This window comes from Epargyreus clarus, unplaced genomic scaffold, assembly GCF_041222505.1.
Source record: "Epargyreus clarus isolate Ecla_fem2 unplaced genomic scaffold, WU_Ecla_fem_2.2 ptg000006l, whole genome shotgun sequence".
Taxonomy (NCBI): domain Eukaryota; kingdom Metazoa; phylum Arthropoda; class Insecta; order Lepidoptera; family Hesperiidae; genus Epargyreus; species Epargyreus clarus.
This window is the reverse complement of record NW_027332214.1, coordinates 8,911,928-8,933,868: the sequence shown is the minus strand read 5'-3', so window position 1 is coordinate 8,933,868 and position 21,941 is coordinate 8,911,928. Positions and strand designations below refer to the sequence as shown.

General features: G+C 33.7%; 1 protein-coding gene across 2 annotated transcripts in view; it reads right to left on the bottom strand.

The window, feature by feature from the left end:
• LOC140742916 (uncharacterized) overlaps positions 1-15,423 on the bottom strand; it is a 106,686-nt gene extending 91,263 nt beyond the window's left edge. Inside the window, exon 1 of one of the 2 annotated variants that reach the window (XM_073073985.1) lies at positions 15,119-15,423. In XM_073073985.1, coding sequence (XP_072930086.1) covers positions 15,119-15,165 — 47 coding nt within the window. In that variant the 5' untranslated portion in view covers positions 15,166-15,423. The remainder of the gene's footprint in view (positions 1-15,118) is intronic. The other variant, XM_073073986.1, reaches the window with a different exon arrangement.
• Positions 15,424-21,941: the final 6,518 nt, after the last annotated feature.

The window sequence follows — 21,941 nt, the reverse complement described above, 5'->3', positions numbered from 1 at the left end:
AAAAATGATATGGCGGTGGTATAAATTTCCGCTTTCTACTCTGATGCATACGAACTCTATGCAGTATACACGTACTTTAAACGGTTGGCCCTATACATATATGAAATGAATTGTCTTTTTTGAATGATAAACGACTGTACGAGTATTTATTGCCATTATATTGTGCCTTATTTTGTTATGTTCATTATTTTCAGAGCAGAATGATATTAGGCAGTGATGTGCCTCACACACTCTTACGCCGGAGTCCCCACTTCTACTCGTAATGTAAATATTCAAAGATGTGTGAAGCAAATAAAAAAGTATATTTTGTGTGTATATAGTTATTGTAAAGATTTTTTCAATAAAATCTTGCCCAGTAACAGTTGCATATTTAAGAAAATCTACAACACATTACACACCCACTTACTTTTGAACAGACTTACATTTTCTCTTAACTATTTCTCTAAAGCGTTTATTTTCCAACAAAACCATCTTTTGTAAAAAACAAACCTGGTCCAAACATATGTTTATTCGTTTACCGTTTAAACTCGAAGATAAACAAATGCATAGCATTACCATAGTTAACTGCGTTGCGGCGTTATCTCAGCTAACTACTCAGTTAACCTAATTCCGCTCTCGACGCCCGCCGGCGTCATTACGGCGCAGAATACGAACGTTAACGATATAAAAGTATCAAAAGATCGTCTAAGTGGTGATTGGATCAGAAATATCTATATTTTTTTATAATATATATAGAGAAATAAATTAATGGGTCAATTCAAATAATACGTTCATGAGTACCGGTGGTAAGTCATCACTAGTATCTAACTAGTGATGACTTACCACCGGTACTAAACTACATCTAGATTTGCTACTTATTTTTTAACAAAAAAATGGCATGGTCTATTAACAGTCTATTGCTTTTGATAAATTAAAAAATTGAGGTAATGCAAGAAGAAACGTCAATGAGGTTTTGTATAAAAATATTGTGGCAACTGGATGGTATTAATGGTATTACTACAATATTAAATAACATTAAATAGGACTCCTTAGCACTACAATTGTAATACTAAAGTTGACTTCATTAGTCAAGTAACCACACATACGGCTGATTAAGAGATCGTCTCATTTTATGTCAATTTGTAGTGTCGCAAATATATTGAATCTTCCTTTTACTAAAGTTAGCAAAGGCAACATTTGACGCGGTGAGAACCTTTTACAATTGTAAAATTGTGATTGTCGATTTTGGCAATGTCCTATTTTAACTGTAGAACAAAATGGCCATACCACTTAAAGTGTAATTTTGTATAAAATTTAAGTTTACTTGATATTATTCAACAATAAAACATCGGTAAGAAAAATATGTATTTTTGAGTAAGTCAAACATTAAACCAGCAAAAGTTAACAATAGTAATCTTTTATTCAACGGTGGGTATACAACGACAGCTTACCGTTGACGTCATTGTTTTATAAAATAACTAAAAAACATTGTTCAAGAGATTTTTCTTGTACACATAACTAAAGATAAGCGAAGTTATGGCTTGCAAGAATAAAGAGTGTTTAAACATTGCCTAAAGCAGTAATAACATTAGATCTTCCGTCTACGACGCGTATGAAAATAGATCTGACATCATGGTAGGATCTCGAAAACTGTTTACACGTTTTATCAAATTTGACCTTACAAGTGTTACTGTTTGGATTGTTCTTTTTATGCGATGTTAGTGTTACCATCTGTCCGAGTTTCCCCGGTCTTGTCCCGGTTTGATAGACTTTCGGGTCATATCCGAAATAATTTTTGAGGGGTCTCAAGGAGTAAAGAAGCCCTGTTCAAGGAGATCTGGTAGAGCCCGATTTATTGTATCGATCAATCAAAACAAATTTAACTTAAAAATACGAGTAGATATCTAATTACCTATAACATCCATTATTAATAACCAGTCCATCCAATCTTGCCTTGTCTAAATTGTATGTACTAATACTATTAACAAGTAGTTGATTAAGCTAAAAATCTTCTCGAGGGGCTTAAAATTGACCAGGTGCTTGACAGTGGCATAAGTATACTTTGAAAGACTTCAAGTTTAATCGTGGTATAGTGGTTCAAATTGTGTTAGTTATTGATAGCCACTGGTGGTCAAGAGTTATGGGAAGTAGCGCTCATTTACCATAAGAACTGTAAGCTCGTTAGTGATTTAACGATCATCGTAAAAATATTTTCCCATTTGTGAGTACCTACTAATGATGAATTAACTCAACTATAACACTATAAATGTAAATAAATACGCATATTTGTATAGTCATGGATGAAGTAACTGAATAGTCCTAACATAATTTATATATAATATACAATTATCTGCGTTTGATACGTAAGATAACAATAACATTGGAAGGAGTGGCTTTATTTAATAATCGTCCTCAATCCATTCCTGCCCTACTGCTGGGCTTCTTTTCACTGGCCAATACTAGTAGACTACACACGCCTTTCAGTTTTTTTTTTAATTCTTACATGTAGTGTATTAGTCCTAGTTTCCTAGTAGTATTCTAGTTTACTTGCCGTTTTTTTCATTGTTGTGTAATTAAGATAATTATAATTACTAATACGAACGAGCAAAAAAGAACAGAATTACATGTCCTCTGAATGAGTGATCGAATTTCAAACCACTATTTTACCACTGCTTTATTTAATAACAGTCCTATAATAGGAATCTATTTAGTTACTTCGTCAATGTATGCTGCCGATGTGACTTCAAAACGCCCATTGAATATAAGATGAGTTTGAGCTACATAATTATACCGATTACGGAACCTTGGGTGTTTGATACACGGTTTTTTAAATTCCATGGTTAGAAAATTACTCGAAGAAACGTTCTCCATATATTCGAAATAAATGTGTATACACATTTATTTCGAATATATGGAGAATTAGGTAATTCTTAAATTCTCTTACTACGTTGGTTACATTACAGAATTAACGGTTAGGGTACTACACGGACCGTGAAGTTTAGGTAATTGTTTTATTTTTTACTTGATAAAATTGTTTTGTAGAACGTAGAATAGATTAGTACTGTGTATAATAAAAAAGTATGATAAAAATAATCGTGAAGTGCGAGTAGGATTTGCATACCGAGGGTTCGGTACAAGCTTTAAACGTTTGCACGTATTCTAAGCTAAAAGCGCTAAAAACGTGCCTCTTGTTTTTATCTTCAATTTCAAGTACACTTTAAGGTACGATGATGTAAGAGAGGGACGCATAGGATTACCATGGTACCCTTTGAATACAGAACCTCAAAAACCCAACAAAGGGTTTGTTTAACAATAGGCTGTTTGATGTCTGACAGCCAAGTGATGTTTTTACCTGACCGTCCCAAAAGTAGGATATCGTGTTTAGGTCTATGCACGAATAATTATGTACGTAGATTTTTTTAAAAACAATCATAGTTCAGGAAAGTATTATTTCCTCCTTAAAACAGTAAAATATTAAGTCATACACAGTTGAACAAACTTAAACCCTTATTAATTTTTCGCTTATCCATTGTATAAAACCAACTAAAATTGTCATATTTTGGTTAAAAAGTTAAATTTCCTGCAAAAAAGGAAAAGTATGATTAAAACAATATTGTTTTAAGAGATGGTAGTAACCAACCTGTTTTCTAAACGGGACGACGGATTTTAAAGTTGGTGGTTTTGGATTTGTGTCTATCACAGGATTGTCATATACTTAATTATATAGGCCAAGGGGTAACTGCAATAATTGCAACAAAAAAAAAGTTCATTTACACTTTCCAAAAAACGTCCAAAAAACTTCCAAAAAACTAAGGAAAATTATACCGGAGAGTTTTGAAAAAGTTTCAAGAGTGTCAAGTTTACCAATCCGTATTTAGCCAGCGCGTCGGACTATGGTCCCTAACCTCTTTCACTCTGAAAGGAGAACCGTATCCTGCGTAGGGATAGTAAAGGGTTCTCCCTGTAGTAGGACCAGAATAGGGCTACGGTATCCCCTGCCTGTCGTAAGAGGCGACTAAAGGGGGCTTTCGGGGTTGCGGGCTGCAAGAGTGGGAGCTCAAACCGTCCAGCAAGCGACCCCGAGAAGAACAGCGGTTTGTGTGGTCGCATATCGCTGTAATCACCAGGGGATGTGAGAGGAGCGTAAATTGCTCCCCCAGGGCAGAGCCCGATAGAAGGGAGGACTCCGGTTGTGTTTCGTTGGAGATCCCGGAGTTCTCCACCAAACGCTGAGGACGGCCACCGGGGGGTTTTTAGTGCGGTAAAAATCCCACATAACCCGGCGTCACTCCCATAGCGTCGGGTACCTTTTGAAGGTTTCCCCCTCGTCAACAAAAAAAAAAGGGATAGTAAAGGGTTGACGACAACACTTTCCAAACGGATAATGTAATAGTAGATGCATGTTTATAGTTATTTATATACAGTTCGTGTATTTCACATATACGAGTAGATATAGTGTTTTTAATCTTCTGCAAATTCATTCGCTTATTATATAAAAGTAGAAAAATACTTATTTAAAAGTCATTACTCATCAAGCGATAAACGATAAAAAATTGCTGTATAAAAATTAAAAACCAACATATGTCTGTATTTTGAGCTCAACTTAATATAGTTAAATATTACCAAATTCCATATTGAAGGTTTAGGATAAATGCCTACATATATTTAATAAAAGTAAAAAAAAAGTACACATTATTTTAATACGGCATTGCCTTTATCGCAACGACAAGCGAACTGCACGAAGATCACGGACTTAAATAAACTTTTATCAGTTTTAAATAGTTGAAATTGATTGAATATGCAGATAAGATAGGAGTTTGAGAAACGGAGTGAAATATTTTCTTTATGTCTTTCACAATGGGCGCGGTGACTAATTTAAAAAAGATACTTTGCTATGGGATCTCGGTAGTGTGGCTACCCGTACATGGATTTTTAACGAATAATTTGAAACGAAGTGTTATACAACCCGTATAGATCGACTGGGGAATCACCGCCGCACATTTTCAAGCATGAAGTAGTTTTTGCTTTTCGGTGGAAGGGTGGTCGCCTGACTTACATATGAGCCGACCATGTTAGTCCGCAGGACCGCAACGCGCATTTTATTTGCCCTCAGTTAGAACCTCTGATGTATGTGGAGATGTCACATATGAACAAAGTTTAGAAAAAAAACAGAGACTAGCTGACCTCTTCTTTCGCTGACCTCGACAAAGCCACTGCTGTTGAACCCTCCTCTCCCATCAAAACTATCTACGCTCATGTCATACCCTAATACATTACCAAGTTTAAGTCAAATTCTAATTAAGCGAGCCAATCTAGAGTTGCTTTTAAGGACATTTTATACATAGTGGGCACTTTAACTCCCTTTGCCTTACCTTATCTAAATCAAAAATTTTATCGATAGTAGATTAAATTTAGTCGCATCAGCAAACATTCAAAGATATAGCGTGCTATCTTTTTATACGTCAGCAATAGCTGAAATATGTTTTGTCGATTTAATAATTCAATTGCGATAAGTAGGTAAGTATCATTTACGCTCACGTGCATTATGTTATTTAAAAACATAATTTTAAGTGCAACGTCAGCAACCATTTTTATGACTCACTGCGGTTCACGGATCTCTTTTTATGACTGGGGAAGGCTTTATGCGTTCCATCATACTGCTCCAATACGGACTGCTTGTCGTGTTTAATCGCCTATAAGGCCTGTGACAAAATGTAACCACTGGGACCGACTTAACGTACTCGGAAAACGAGCACGAAACTTTGCCATTAGCTGTCATCTATTCTATTCTCGATCGCGTGCGATATTAACTAACATTATAGATTATAAGCGATCTACAAAGTTAAAAGCAACGATGCTTAACTTATATTTCGGAACAAACCTGGATAAATATTAAACTAACATTGTACAGCTTTAGTCAATATTTATTATATTTCGTATACAAAAAAGACAATGGACACCTACTATTGACATTGTAAATTCAAGAAGCTATTTTAAAGTGAATAGAATAAACTCTTTATTAATATTCATTTATTGTTCATTTAATAAGTGCGCAAAACTGCATAATAAAAAGCCATTAACAGGGTCAAGGTGAAGGGCTGCAAAAAGTATTTGTTGAACACACGAAATAATCTACATCGGCAATGGGAAATCACGAACGGATAAACGAATTAAGTTAAATTTCTTTGGTTTATATATAACGAAGGAAAAGAAACGTAGGCATATATAGAACAGTTCATATGAGATATCGCAACGAAAGTTCCAGACCTAGTTCTAGACGTAATAACATAGACGAACCAAGCCCTCTTTAAGGTTATCAAAGGGTTAATTCACATCTACGGTTAGATCGTGTCGGACGCGTGCCGTGCAGACAAAAAACGTGTTCCTATATGTGTTTCAACTTTAAACTTATGTTTAATTACGGTAGATTTATCACAGGTGCTTAGACATGGGCCATCAAATTATGAACCATAGGACGGCCACCGCCGACTGGCGACCCACTACCACCGACGACCAATGACATAAAGAAAACAGCGGGAGGACACGGTACCACACAGGACACGGACACTGCACAGGACCGGTCAGGTGGTGTTAATCAAAGGAGGTCTAAATCCAATACTTGACTTCTAATTATTTTCTATTTAATATGAAATTATCAACAATTTTTACGACTTTACTGCTCCATTACCTTTAATAAACTTCTCATCTTATATACAACAGAGTCAACATGAATCCCAAAAAAATCCCAAAAAAATAACGGCGAACATTCTGGAAGCCCACCGGGAACCACAACGTAGAAAGTAAACAACAATTTGTATTTTAATTATCAACACACCAACGCGCGTCACATTTACATTATCAATTCCATAACACGCTTGAACTACTTCACGCTTATCCATGCGATGTGACAGCGTCAGCTCGTTTAAGATCCAAGAGGAAAATTCCACAGCACGATTATCGGTAGCTATTAGCGTTACTGTCGATCTATTTCTTCATTTTTAGGGTACCATGCTCAAAGGGTAAAAATGGAACCCTACTACTAAGTGTCCGCTGTCTATCCGTCTATCACAGGGCTCTATCACTTACACCGCAATTTATTACATACTCTATAAATAATGACGGTCGCCGGAATAACAAAATTTGGAAAAATAAAAAAAATTAAAATAAATGGGTGTCGCCCTACAAATAACGCTTCGAATTCGTTTCACCTATTCACAGTACAAATATCTATAATCCTTATACTGAGACCTATTCAACTGCAATAGGTAGGCAGTTCAAATTTTACTTCTGTGACTGCTATGACAACGATAATATAATACTGGAAAAAGTAAATGGAAATTTGGTGATACGGAACCGTCAGTGAGCGAGTTCGAAATCGGGCAATTAGGTATTTCTTCATTTTCTGCCGATAAAATCGGGTCACCGGTTGGCTAGGGAACGGGTTATGTAAGAGAGAGGATCGTAAAAGAATGTTTTGTTTGTTTACGTTTCCGTATTCTATTGTGAGTGAGATTAGCCAGCGTGGACGGCCCCTGACACGTTTTAACTATTAGCTATACTTCATCCATTATAAAGTTTTTTATTTGAGAGATTTATTTACTGTTTAATATTCCATTCGCCTCGGCGCATAATTTCATATTAAGGGTAACATTATATTCGTAATGATATAATATATCATATTATTTATAAATAAGTAGTTAGGCTCAATTAAGGCTTTCTATATGTGATTTTATTACGAAACGATCATATTAATTCAGGCGATATCTATTAATATCAATGTACAAAATATAAGTATGAGACAAAATCATTCTATAGTTAACTCTTACTGATAAGAAATTATGTACTAAAAGAAACAAGCAAGCAGTCAATCTAATATTAGGTGATCACTTTCACTGGATGGAAGGATGTGTTACCTACTACCTACTAATGACTACGTAAAAGCACTGTGTATATGACTGAATCTCCGAATTACTATGTATAAGTCACAGCAACACCAAGATCCAGATTATATGGATATTTCATGTGCTCATCACATTTAACTTATATTTTGCTATTTGTCTGTTAGGAGGGTCGTCGCCGACCCGTTGTCCGCCGTAGTGGACACGGGTTATCGCTCGTATAATAGACACCAGAGGGTTTCTAAGAAAAGTTTTGCCTAAACGAAATGCGAATGACGTTGTTAGGGTTCCGTACCCAAAGGGTAAAATCAGAACCCTATTACTAAGACTTCACTGTGTGTCTGTCTGTCCGTCTGTCACAGGGCTATATCTCCGTAACCGTAAGAGATAGATACATGAATTTTTTACAGAGGATGCATAACGGTGGCCGCTATAACAACAAATACTATAAAAAAATAACGTTGAATATTAAAGGGGGTCTCCATACAACACACCGGTATTTTTCGAAATTTTTCGATCTAACTGTTAAACCGTAACTACTAGCAAAACGGTTGAAATTTTTACAATCCATTTAATTCTGGTATTATAAGAACTATAAAACATATCTTAATATAACCAGTTATTTTAATTTTATTATAAGTTTTTTACGTATTATTCATCTTCACCCCAACGCCATCTATTGTGTTATATAACTAAGTATTATTGAAAATAGTAAAATAAAGTAAAAAATTATGAATATTTCGTGGTACGGAAGCCTCCATGTGCGAATCCGATTCGTACTTGGCGAATTATTTTAAATATTCGACAAAAAAATGAAATCATCCTTTCTATCCTCATTCGAATTGGCGTCATTGCTTTTGGTAAAACCAATTTACGCATATGTTAATTTAATTTTGTAGGCACTTCCGAAAATTCGTGAAGCAATATTAGTATGCTTTTGTTTAAAATACTTGACATATTACTACGTTATCGCTTTACGTAACGGTATGGCCGTTTGTTCTAGTGACGGATCGGTGACGGTGGCGGTGGATAAACGGCCTATGTCTACGTTTACATGACACTTCGCCGAAATTATGCAAATTTTGGCACTTAATTTGGCTGGTTTTATAAGGAAAATGCAACCCGTAATTAATATGGTCGTAATTTAGAAATTATAGTTCAAAGATTTATTTCAATGGCAAACACAAATATTATGTAAAAAGGTTAATAGTATATCCTGTACTTTTCGTTGCAAAGTCAATAATAGTCAGTGAGTATTTACTTAAAATCAAGTCTGTTTTAGGAATACCATGATTCACATGTTTCAGCCGAGTTCTGGCTTGAAGGATTCGGTAAAGTACCCTGGCCATCTGCGTAGATTTTTAGAATATTTCTTTTTTCTGAAGTTTTGATTTTGGGATTCGAACCCCGGACACCTATATCATCCTACCTGACACTGTAGTCTCACAATTAGTAATTAGTACCTATTTATTACGGTATACGAACCGCTCAAAGGACGACGTAGCGCTGATGACGGCCACCTGGAGGATTTTAATTCCACATAACTCGGTGTCGCTTCCACGGTACCGGGTACCTTTTGAAGGTTTCCTTGCTTGTCAACAAAAGAGGCTATCAGCATAATATCATTGCTTATTGTATTATTATCTTTAAAATTCCCCACTAATATTTGAAATAAAGATACTCCGCACATGTCAAATATGAAAAAACCTCATTTAGTTGATTTGATTGATCATAGATGACTTAGTCGGAAAGCCTCATGAGTCTCACGTGCCTAGTAATCGTATTAAAAAATATATGTCGTTGAACCCATAACTACTTCTAGTAATAAGAGTGAGTTTGACGACACACTCAGTACCGGTAAAACAGTAGTTAATTAAATTTCCAGTATCGAGTATTGTTTAAGTAATAATTTCTTGTTAATTTAGTCATCCACTGGATTAATCTGAAGTGCGAAGTGTGTACGGGGATTAACCAATACCAGGGAGCTTGGAGAATCTTAAGATTTTATAGTTTATTTGGAAATTTTAGAGACATCTTCTAAGAAATGGGTTTTTTATTAAGTTTAAATATCAAAAAAACTGCAGTCCACCTGATTGTAGTTGGCCCATGAAAATCTTAATCAAACCCAAATAAAAACACAGTCCCAAGATATAAGTTTCTAAATTAAGTTTGCAATGCTTGTAAACGTCTACCTTACTACGCCCTTCAAACCAGAACACACCAGCGTTGTGACTGCTATTATAAAACAGCAACAGGTGTATAGTACGTGTTGGCGGTGCCATGGACGTAAAAACACTACTACTTACGATGTCACTGTTGCACCATTTTCTTTCGTTAAATAAAAGGAATGTATCTATCTAGTTACGAAGATATGACAGCTTTGAATCCGTCCAATTTGAGATTAGTTGTTCCTTACTGTCATATAAAATACTTCACGAAATTAACATATGCGATGAAATGAGATATTGTCATCAACAAAAATAGATGGTATGATAGTTTGTAAGTAGATACCTGTCTTATAGCAAGTATGCATCTATATTGAGATATAGATAACTTATCGCGATTGATTTTCGTTTGTCACATGTGAAATAAAAACTTTTTAACGAATTGTTAGTTCCTTTATACCAACTGTATTTTTTATATTATACAGGAGTAGCAGACGAGCATGCAGTCCACCTGATGGTAAGTGGCTACTGCCGCCTATGGACATCTGTAATCAATCCCAGATAGGATTAGATATTCCTACCCGAGATCGGCCACAGATCATAATCATAATCATTTATTCATTTGTCAATAAGGATTACAATATTGGATGTTTGCACTTTGGGAACAACGCTTACTGTACCAATTATTGGCGTACAAATGATGATAAAATTTCTGAGATGCGCCCCTACCTCTGAGGACTAAGCTGGAAGGCCTCGGAAAAGTATATCTCCCTTACCACACCCTTCAAAACGGAACACAGCAGCGCCTACCACTACTGTTATTAGGCAGAAATAGGTGTGGCGGTGGCGCCGCCGGAGTCGAACTACAACCACACACCTTCGCATGCTCGCCTTCTGTGTGTTAGATAGTATGTCGAAACATTTATCCAAGGATTTTAACCCAGTGGTCCAAATTATTATGGTTTAATTTCATAAATGTTCCTAAATAACACAAAAGCTGAAAATCAGAGGAAAGTGGAGTTTGAACCTCGAAACTCCACGATTTTCGACGGGGCCAAATTTCAATGTTTTGGCTATCACTAGCAGATATCTTTGACAATAACTATAGCTAAGATAAAGTTTATCATGCTTGTTTTGCAAGTGTGACGAAGCAAAAAAAAACTGATTTACTCCTTTCTTTCCAAATTTTATTATCTCCATAGTCTTCAAAATGTCATTTTTTACACATCACAAGTACATGACTTTATATCATTTATAACTCAGTTCCCTAAACATAGGCAAACCCTATGTTTATTTTTTTTTGTATTTTAATGTATGTAATGTGGTCAAAACAAACGAAATTTATAACAATAACATGACATAGCAACTTATAGCGATCGGGAATAGTAAGGAAAAGTTTGTTTTATTATATTCGCCTAGAAAAACACCATTGCCTCCGTTCCTATATAATTATGTCATATGAGGCAACAAGGGGATTAAATTCCATGAAAGAGACAGTGCCTTCCTGCAAAATTGTTTATATTGCGGTTACCAGTCAAGGGAATTCTAAAGACTACTGTCTAGATAAACAGAAGGAAAAATTAAAATCGTAATTATTTAGTTTTCTGTTGTTCGTGTAGACATAAGGCTAATCCGTATGTCCATATGTATTTGAAACTTAGTTATATATAAACAGAACTAAGTTTTAAATTTTTAAAGGTGGTAGAATCCTCTATGGTTGAACTGTGGCACCACCGCCTCACCTATTCTTGCCTAATAACAGCAATGTTAAGCGCTGATGTGTTCTGCTTTAAAGGGTTATGGTAAGGGAGACATACATCAAGTATAAATGTTTCCGAGGCATTCTAGCTTATTCCTCATGGGTAGCGGCGCATCTGTGACCTACCTGAGGAAGAAATGGAAACGTGATGTCCACAGACAGAGTGAGACAGTAGCCACTTACCATCAGGTGGACTACATACTTGTCTACTACTCTTATATCATAAAAATAATACTTATAATGAGTAAAACAATTTTTTGGACTAACCACACATATTTTTTATATTTAAGTTGTGCTTAACTACATATATTATGTTTGCAAAACCATGAGAAAAAGAAAGTTCATACATAAACAGATAGAAAGAGTAACACATGCTTATAAATCACTGATTACACTGATAAGGCTTTCACTTAATTAAGGTACTTCAAATGTAAGCACATACTTCAAGGAGAGTTATTTCAAGGACATGTGAACATATTAAAAGAACTACACACATGTTAATTGTACTAGAAAATTCCTACGATATACTTTCTCAACGTCTTTAGTAGTGATAGATATAGGAATTTAGGAACACACTCCATACTTTTAGATAAAAAGGTTGTAAAGAAGTTATATAAAGATAGTTTTTGTAGTTTGATTTCAGATACCACTACCACACCTATTTTAGGCTTATTGTACCTGTGTTATGCGCTACTGTATTCTGGTTTACTGTGTTTGGGTGTAGTAAAGGAGAGACATTTATTTCAGGCATTCTAACTTAGTCCTCAGGGACAATGCACCTGTAGCCAACCTCAGGTTACCACGCCACTAATCCTGGGGTTAATTGCTGATGTTAATAAGTAGGAGTTGCCACCTCAGGTTAGGTGGATGTTCATATGCTACTCCAATCTTTAAAAAATAACATTTCATATGTGGGTACAATTGTTTAAGTTAATATTATTCCTCACAAATCCCGAATATTAGATAAAAAATCATATTACATTGGGCTATAACTGCTGTGAGAGATACATTATATTTAGTTTACCCATGATATTTAGTTTTTCGAGACAGGAGCCAATTTCATAGACAAAACTAATTATTCTTTAATGTTTTCCTTTAAAAGATTACATAATTGGTTTTTAATTAGGGGGTTAACTCTAAATACAAATGGCCATATTTAAGGAATTTTATTCACAGAAGGAATTTTTAAATGTGTAAGGATGGTAAAATCTAAAAATCTGCTAATTGTAGTTACGAGGTTGATTTTGATAAAAACTAAATGTATTTCCTTTGGGTATACAAGGTAGAAGGTAACTTGTTCATTAATAAAATAAAACGCCTTGCACAATTGTAACATCACATAGGTAGACTGTTGCTAGTATTATGGGCTCTAAATTTGCACAAATATATGTATTATTAATTAATATGGTTAGTTCTATGTAAATTTGTAATTCTCGCTTTAATTTGTAATTTGATCAACAATCAACATAATTAGACCATATTTTGTATACAAATAAGTTCACAAATGAACTTTGAACAGATTGATTTCTTTGTGTAACACTATTAATAGCATTCAACATTGTTTAAATTCCCATTTGTTCGAAATTACTACGGAATGGTTAAACTAATACTTTTTCTTATCATTTTATTATAGACAATATAAGAAAAATATGGGTACATCAGGTTCCACAGAAAGGCCATGCAATCCTAATATCCATTAAGGTTTAATATTTAAAACCAAAAATGCAAAAAATACTGGTTTCTTGTTTAGAGAGCCCCTTTATTTCTAACTTTTTATGTTCACACATACAGCAGTCAGTCAAGAAGAATTCCTATTTTACCCCTTTGGTACAGAACCCTAAAAGATAATTAAAGTAATTATTGTTCGCTTCGAAAATGTTCATTGTTTGCCCAGCCAAAGTGATCATCTTAGTCTAAGAATAGACTTAGCCAGCAGTTAGACATGATAAAATTATTAATACACTCTAATCTAGGCCATCTTAGATGTAAAATATTGTTTAGGAATGCTTTAGTAAGTAAGAAAAGAAATATGCACACACATAAAAATATTGTCAGACTATTTCTCACTCTTTGTATTGTGAAGAGTATAGGATCATTAACCCATTACTCTCCTATTGGACATGAGTATCCACCCACAGTGACAGACCTTTAGGCCATGGTCTACCGCACGTGGGTACATATAGATTGGTAAGGAATTCAGACACTTTTGAGAATGTTTTTAAGTCTTAACCGGTTTTAACCAGTTTAAATATTCCTCTCACTTTAAGATAGCGATAAGAAAACCTCAAAAATACCATAGAGGCAAAGAATTCCATCCTGTTTATGTCAACTATGACTATGATGTTGTCGATGAAGACTGAAGACCCTACCTGAAGACTTAGGTGACCTGTAAATGAAGTCTAGATAGCCCAGACTTTACCTTCAAAAATATTATGGAGATAATAGACTTTGGAAAGTTCTCGAACATGTATAATAGATTAGTTGGGGTAATATAAGTTCAACAAAAAAGCCCAAATCGTAACTAACTGTAACACTGTAACATAACTGTAACTGTAGGAGAAATGTAAATTTAATCTATTCAACATATACATATATAATTTTAATATCATGGTATATGAAATTGCCAATGTTTTAGAATATGGCGAACTAAACCTACTATTTCAATTGTACAATTTTATCCTACTGCCAATATTACTCCAACTGTAGATTTCTCAAATAGATTTCAGGCCGTTAAATAAAATATTTAATATATATATTTCACCATAATCAACATTATCTAACAATGAAATTGAAATTACAAAATAATAAAATTGACCTAACAATATTCCTATACTCACTTAGAGGCAACTAAGAAATATCCTGCAAGTTGTGAGTCAGTATGGTTATATGATAAAAATGTTTTACATGAAAATGTAAAACTTATAACAATTACCAATAAGTTACCGAGGTTATTTCCTTAATTGTGATATAAATAATATTAAATTTTAGTGTTTTCATCATAAGGGTCAACGTCTTCAGTCTTGTACAAAAATAACCTTACAACCAAATTTAAATTGAATATTTGAATATCGAATGCAAGTATTACTAGTGAAAACCATATTTTAGGGTAAAGCAAACAAAATCAAACTTCATTTATAATGTTTTTATCACATTATCATATAGTTTTAAGCACGCCAAAGAGAAAGTTCTTTGGGCACCTTGTCACCAACCAAACAGGAAAATACAAAGCTGAGGTTAAACGCTGAATTAAGTTCCTAGTTCTCACCCATAATAACAGTGTGTACACTAAATACGTAAAATAAAATTAAGTTACATACCTCCGCTTCTGATTCGCTGGTTTCGGAACCATCTCACTTTTTATCATAGTACTATGTCACTATTATGAAACTTCGCGATATGAGAACAATCTTAGAACACTGCCAAGGAGAGTATCATATCGCTTTTCACGATGCCTGTTTTAGATTTGTTTACGTATTAAGCACAATTAAGTCTCACTGATCACAGTTTAGGTCATTTTACAATGCACTACACAAACAAAATACACTTTGTTGTCGTGAACTTGCAGTGGTAATTTAGATAAACTCGTCGACATCGAACACCAATAAATTAGACTCAATGTTGCCAGTTTGTTAGTAAACAAAATATAAAAATATTGAATGTTTTAAAAGTACTACTTTATGAAATTATTATCACTAAAATGCATAAAATAAACATGTTTTACCCTACATAAATAGATATATTTTCATAAACTTCATTCAATTGGGCTACCAAAACAGAGTTTTAGTATTAATGTTAATATTATTGGTTATAAACGAATGTCATAAGTCGATTCAGAATTAAATGACGAACTAAATATTCCAAAATATGAATTTACAAGAAATTACTTACGGCAACTGATTAATTTTAAATTATGACATAATCATTGATGTATTATTATTAGCTTGTCAATAAAATGTTATATTTAGTCTATGGTAAAATAACTTGTAGTTTGTCAAATTGCCAATAGATGTCAGGCTATTCGATAAGCAGTTATCGCTAACTGTCGATGTGAAGCATAGATGACGTTATTGTACACAATAGGCAGAAGTTAGGCCTGCAATATTATTGCAATACGTTAAAATTAGATTATTATAGGCTTATAATATTTTCGCTACATTATGAGTAATTTAGCACATTAGGATAAATTGTTTAAAGAGTTCTCAAAACTGCTGAAACACTTTAAAATCATAGATTAGTAAAGATTACTCACTCCTAAATTGACTCCTAACAAGAAAATGTACCCAGTTTTGAGAATAGGGAATATGCATGTGATTTAGATTTGCTTGTTATTTTTTTCCTCGGTACATTACGGTCCTGAAATTACATCTAAACCATTATTTTTTCTTTATTTCGTGTTAAATTGTTTAAAATTTTAATCAAAAATCGTAAATTATGCGCGCGAAATTCAAATTTGCAAAACGCATTCCCATTGGTCGAATCGAAAAATAACGTCACATAGCGTGTTACGATGTTTATCGGCGTCGATATTCAAACTGTTTGAGAGAAAAATTGTTTTTGTCTATATTCCTACAGTGTTATTTATTACCTAGTGCGATTTTTCTACATAGTATTATTAGGAATAATCAAGAACAATGATTGAAAGTAGTTTTGTCAAAGCACAATCGGACTATTTACCTAAAATAAGCAAAATGAATAAACTGGTTTTTATGCATAGGTCAATTTGGAAATATTTAACTGATCATAACTTATTATGTTAATATTCTTTTTTTTTATAATATAGGAGTAGCAGACGAGCATACAGTCCGCCCATGGACATATGTAATCAACCCCAGATAGGATTAGATATTCCCACCTAAGGTCGGCCACAGATGCGCCGCTACCCCTGAGAACTAAGCTGGAACGCCTCGGAAAAGTCTGTCTCCTACCACACCCTTCAAACCGGAACACAGTATCACCTAACACTGCTGGTATTAGGTAGAAATAGGTGTGGCGGTAGTGCCTCCGAAGTCGAACCACAGAAGGTTCTACCACCTTCGACCAATCACCTATCTTCATCTATCTTTATAATATTATAATAGATTATAATGCATTTTGTGTGTTTCAAATGATAGTATTTGTTGTAGAAGTCGATAAGTACCTAACGAAGTAGATGATCAATGCAATATTTTAAAATCATTTACCTAAAATTATTGTTTGTTACAGTAAATACAAATTTTAATGCGATTTTGGAGATACTATATCTGTTTCCTATAATCTTGCACCACATTTTTCGTATTTTCGCATCTTTTGCAAAAGAAAAAACACTGTGTAATGTATTTATAGTTTATGGTACTGGTTTTGCACAATAAGTCCAGGAAATATTTATAAAGTGGTTATTTAGCCTTTCCCATGATGTAAATAACGATGAAACCTGAAAATGTTTAATAATACCTTTATGTGCATACAGTTATCATCAATATTAATACAAATCACGCTACGTGACGTCATTCAAAGAGCGCGTAAAATGGCGGCGTTCAAATGTGTCAAATTTTATTGATACTTTAAATAATTTTTAAAAAAATATTTCAATCACTAATAAAATTGTTTATATTTTTTACTATGTTAAAACGATGTGATAAGTGGTTTAAAATAATAAAATAAAAATGTGCATATTCCCTATTGAAATTGTTGCGTAAAAAAGGTTTGCCACGTCTCCGTGCTAAAATGTCCCTAAAATATTTGAAATAATAATTTATTTATTATGTAATTATGTAAATTACGTAGTATTGGTTATTTATTCCTAAATTTTCTCTAAAAATGTTTTTATTGGTCAAGAATTCAAAAAAAGAATTTAGTAATAAGCCGTTTGTGGCTTCATTCAATTTCAAGGCGGCGAAGTATCTTTACTAATCTATGTTTAAAATTAATAAAACAATTATCGTTATCACTAACATCAGTGGTAGGTGCGGGTCTCTTTCTTTCATGAAAAAAGTCACTTACACAAAAAAGCCACTATAGTTCACCAAACTGGGCAGGTACCCATTGACACAGTATAAGGATATAGATACTTATACTGTGCCATTGATAATCTACACACCTTAAAATTCGCAACAATGTCTTCATGATTATTTCTCATCTTCCTCTAAACGAATATTCAGAGGTCATTCTGATCTCGAATTTTAAATCTAGATCATCAGCCAAGACATTCCATTGCGCTGACGGTCTTGATTTTTCGATTTTAGTAGTAATTAACTCATTAGATTTTGGCTATATGCAATCAAAACTAATACCTACTTATCTAAGTAACTATCTACTTTTAAACCTAAGTATCCATCTACTTTTAAAAAGAAGTGCTATAAAAGATAACAAGACAGCTAAACAAAGCGAATCTGCGGCGATACAGTACAGTCAACAAAGTAAATCCCTGACGAGATACGTAAACAAAATAATAAGGTCCTGTTTATGCTTCCTCTGCATGATCAGGATTACATACATTAGCATGGACCTCACACACGAAGTGGGAATATTTGCTAATGCTATACAATCCTGAATTTCTGACCCACTCAATATAGGCTGTCTGCAAACAACGGTGTTTACTCTGACGTTTTATAAAGTTGTTCTCCGATAATGGATAGTAAAAGCGTTGGATAAATACTTCTAGTTGAAACTATATTTGTTTTCTTTATTATTCGTGTCACATTAGTTTCTTTATGCAATTATTCAAAAGGAAAGAGGTTTAAAAACTTGTAGGAGTAATTTAATATTAAAAAAATATAGTGCCTAATTGAAACGGGTGATTGCGGAGTCGTTTAAAATGCTAAAGTAAGTTAGATGTCCCCGTTTCGAATTTCAGATGCATTGATTTAGCAATTAATTGCCATTTGTTTTTACAATAAGTCACACGGAGAACTCTCCATCTACTCGTCATAGTCATGAAACTCATAACTTAGTCTTTAGTTGGTAGGAGAGTGGAGGTGAAGAGATCTCTTTATATCAGGGGGGCTACTACCATCTCTTAAAACAATATTATCTTAAAACAATATTTACAAACATACTTTTACTTTTCTTGCAGGAATTTAACTTTTGAAGCAAAATATGACACCTTCAGTTGGTTTCATACAACGGATAAGCGAAAAATTAATAAGGGCTTAAGTTTGTTCAACTTTGTATGACGGGATATTTTACTGTTTTAAGGAGGAAATAAAACTGAATTCTGAATTCCTGAGCTATGATGTTTTTTAAAAGATGGTGGTAGGCCCCCTGATACTTGAAATAATACCTAATCACAAAAAAATCTTGTGTCAAAGAATCTGTCTGACAGAGTTATAATACTTCTCCCGTAAGCTTATAATGCCGCCTTCTGAACTCAAGAACTCTCGGCCATCACGTAACCAAGTCAATATGGATAGACTATCCCAGCTTCTAGGCACCACATGGCACCACACGGCAAATTCTAGACCACATCACCCAGCATGTCTTTAACTATGTATCCGTATAATACCCAAATTATAACTTGTTCGTCAAAGTGGATTAACGTAAACATGCCACCGAGAAACAGAATGCTTATTAATATTTCAATGGGCGTATTCGGTCGTATTTTGGGGGCAAAGCTTATTTTGTACTGCCACCTTGTTTTGAAACGAGACACGTTTCATATGCATAACTAAACATACCGTATATACTCCTGCTTTTGTATTTATGAGCTCAGATATTGTGTGGATAAACTAGTGAATATGACAAATTGTGTAATAGAAGCACAGTGGTGCTTTCACGTAACAGAATATAGAGCTAAAATATTGGATTAACATTAAAGACAAACGAAGTGCTAATACGAGTATCTAAGTAGTTAATTTGATTGTCTAATGTTCTGTGTGTAAGGCGTCCATGTTAAGAAAAAATCTATTTTGTGCGCAAGTTGCTTGCACCACATTTAGGTATTTCTGTATTCTGATATACATAAATGAGTAGTGCCTTCGCTAATGTATTGTCGTGTGAAATAAAATAATAATGATGATGAAAGAAACAGTATTTTTGATAGTCAACCAAATCGCGCTAAGCCAGAGCAGTGGACTGTGACGTAAAACCCCTTATTTTAAGGACTATAGAATAAGCCCTTTTACTTTCAGAGGAGCCGTGTTCCCAGCAGTGGGTCAATAATGCTTAACAGCTAAAACATCACTTTATTTTTATTAAATATATGTTAAACATCTGATGTAGTGTACTAAATCCAACATATTGGTATTCCCATTTATGATGTATGATTGCATAAGTCAACGCAATCAGCGAGATCCAGATTTGAATACCAGATTGATTCACTCTGTACTGGAATTTTGCTGGGAATATATTAAATTCCCGCTCATTAGCAATAGCTTTGCAATAATGGTAATTTTATGGATATTTTCCATGATTTTACTAGTAATTGTCTTTGGACTAAAAATTAAATCTTTTCTATCGTCTAAAATCTTACTGCGCTTCAAAGTTTACATTTGATTATTCATAATCAAATGTAAACTTTGAATTTATCTGTCTATTGAAATGTATTATTTATAATGATTGTTAATAAGTGTAATTGGTGCATAACCGTTCTTCTTAACATTAAACAATAAATAAATAAATAAATAAAATAAATATTTTTTCAGTTATGAAATGGAGAAATATATTTTTGTGGAGAAATCTGATATAATATGACTGGAAGATTACAAATAAATAAATGATAATATTTTTTTAAATTATGATTTAACCCTAAAATCATTAAATTATTAATACCTATACCTAAAAAACGTTAAATTAAAATTACAATGTTTTTTCATTCTACATATTATGCGCAAAGTTAAAGAGATTGTAAACTTTATGAATAGTACTGTAAATTATTATTTTATACCTATCAAATTAAAGTAGTCTGACCATACACATGGCAGGCAACCAGGCAAGCAGGGAACCAGGCAGGTTGTAAATCAACTATAAACAAGAAAACACGATGTCACATTGCTCATTAAAATTAATTGTTCAATAATTCCCCACGCCAGTTGTATCCTGTTCCCCGTTTCGCTTTAAATAACTAAAATACAAAGGGGTGAAATCTCTTTGAAGCATGTTGCATTTACGTCGCTTGGTTCGAGTTGTGTCCATATACACGTCAAAATGAAACGTTAAAATGGTTTATCCTTGTTAATCAAACATTGTTATAAAGGGTTTTTGAAATTATGTGTCAATAATGAGGCTTACTTTAGTTCCGGCGAAAGAGCTGCCACAACTTTTATGATGTACTAAAATACGTTAATGTTTATTATTTATTAAGTGTATATATATGTATATTTATTAAGTTAATGTTTCCTTTCTACATATTAAAAGTAAGGAAGGTTAGACCAGCATAGCAGGGAGGTACCTTCGCCAAACATATTTTTAGAATAAAGTGGTTTTAACATGAAGTGGTTTTGGAGTTTCGGAGGAAGATTGTAGGTGCCTAACTTACATTACTTACATTATTCTGTGTGGAGTACGTTCCATATGTTTATTGGAGGTAATGAACACTTGCATGTATTGCTTGCATGGCCGTTTTAATACTTCAATCTTAATAAAATATTCAAATATAAGATGATTCGACCTATGTTGGTCCTCTGGAGTAATCTAGGTATAATATTTGTCACTCAGGCAAAGTTTAAGGAGGATAATAAGCCCGTTTATTATTAACAGTATGTCATAACATCAAAAATATATTTACAAACTCATAACCATTTTCGATTAAATACATTAGTAGGTATATATATAACACAAAGTTTATTAACAGACTTGCACGTTTTTTATACCTAACTACCCAATAAAAGTGTTGATTTCTATGTTAAAACTGTGGGGCAATTGAAATAAAATTTTACGAGTTCAAACCCGTGCTCCTAAATACCGAAGTAGCCTATCTTATTATCATACAAATTATCAATAATAGCGATGCAGCTTGTTTTTCGCCTCGAGCTATGTTTAAAATAGAAATGGGCTTTCTTGTACCACCGCTTTGGAATCGTCGCATGCGTCGATGCGGCCGGCAAAGCTCTCTCGAGCTTTTTGTTACTTTTATAAAATAACAGTTGTTCATGTACGGAAGCAAGTTGTTCATGAACATATTGTTCATCTATAATCAATACCAGTAAAAATAAAATAATTATTGAT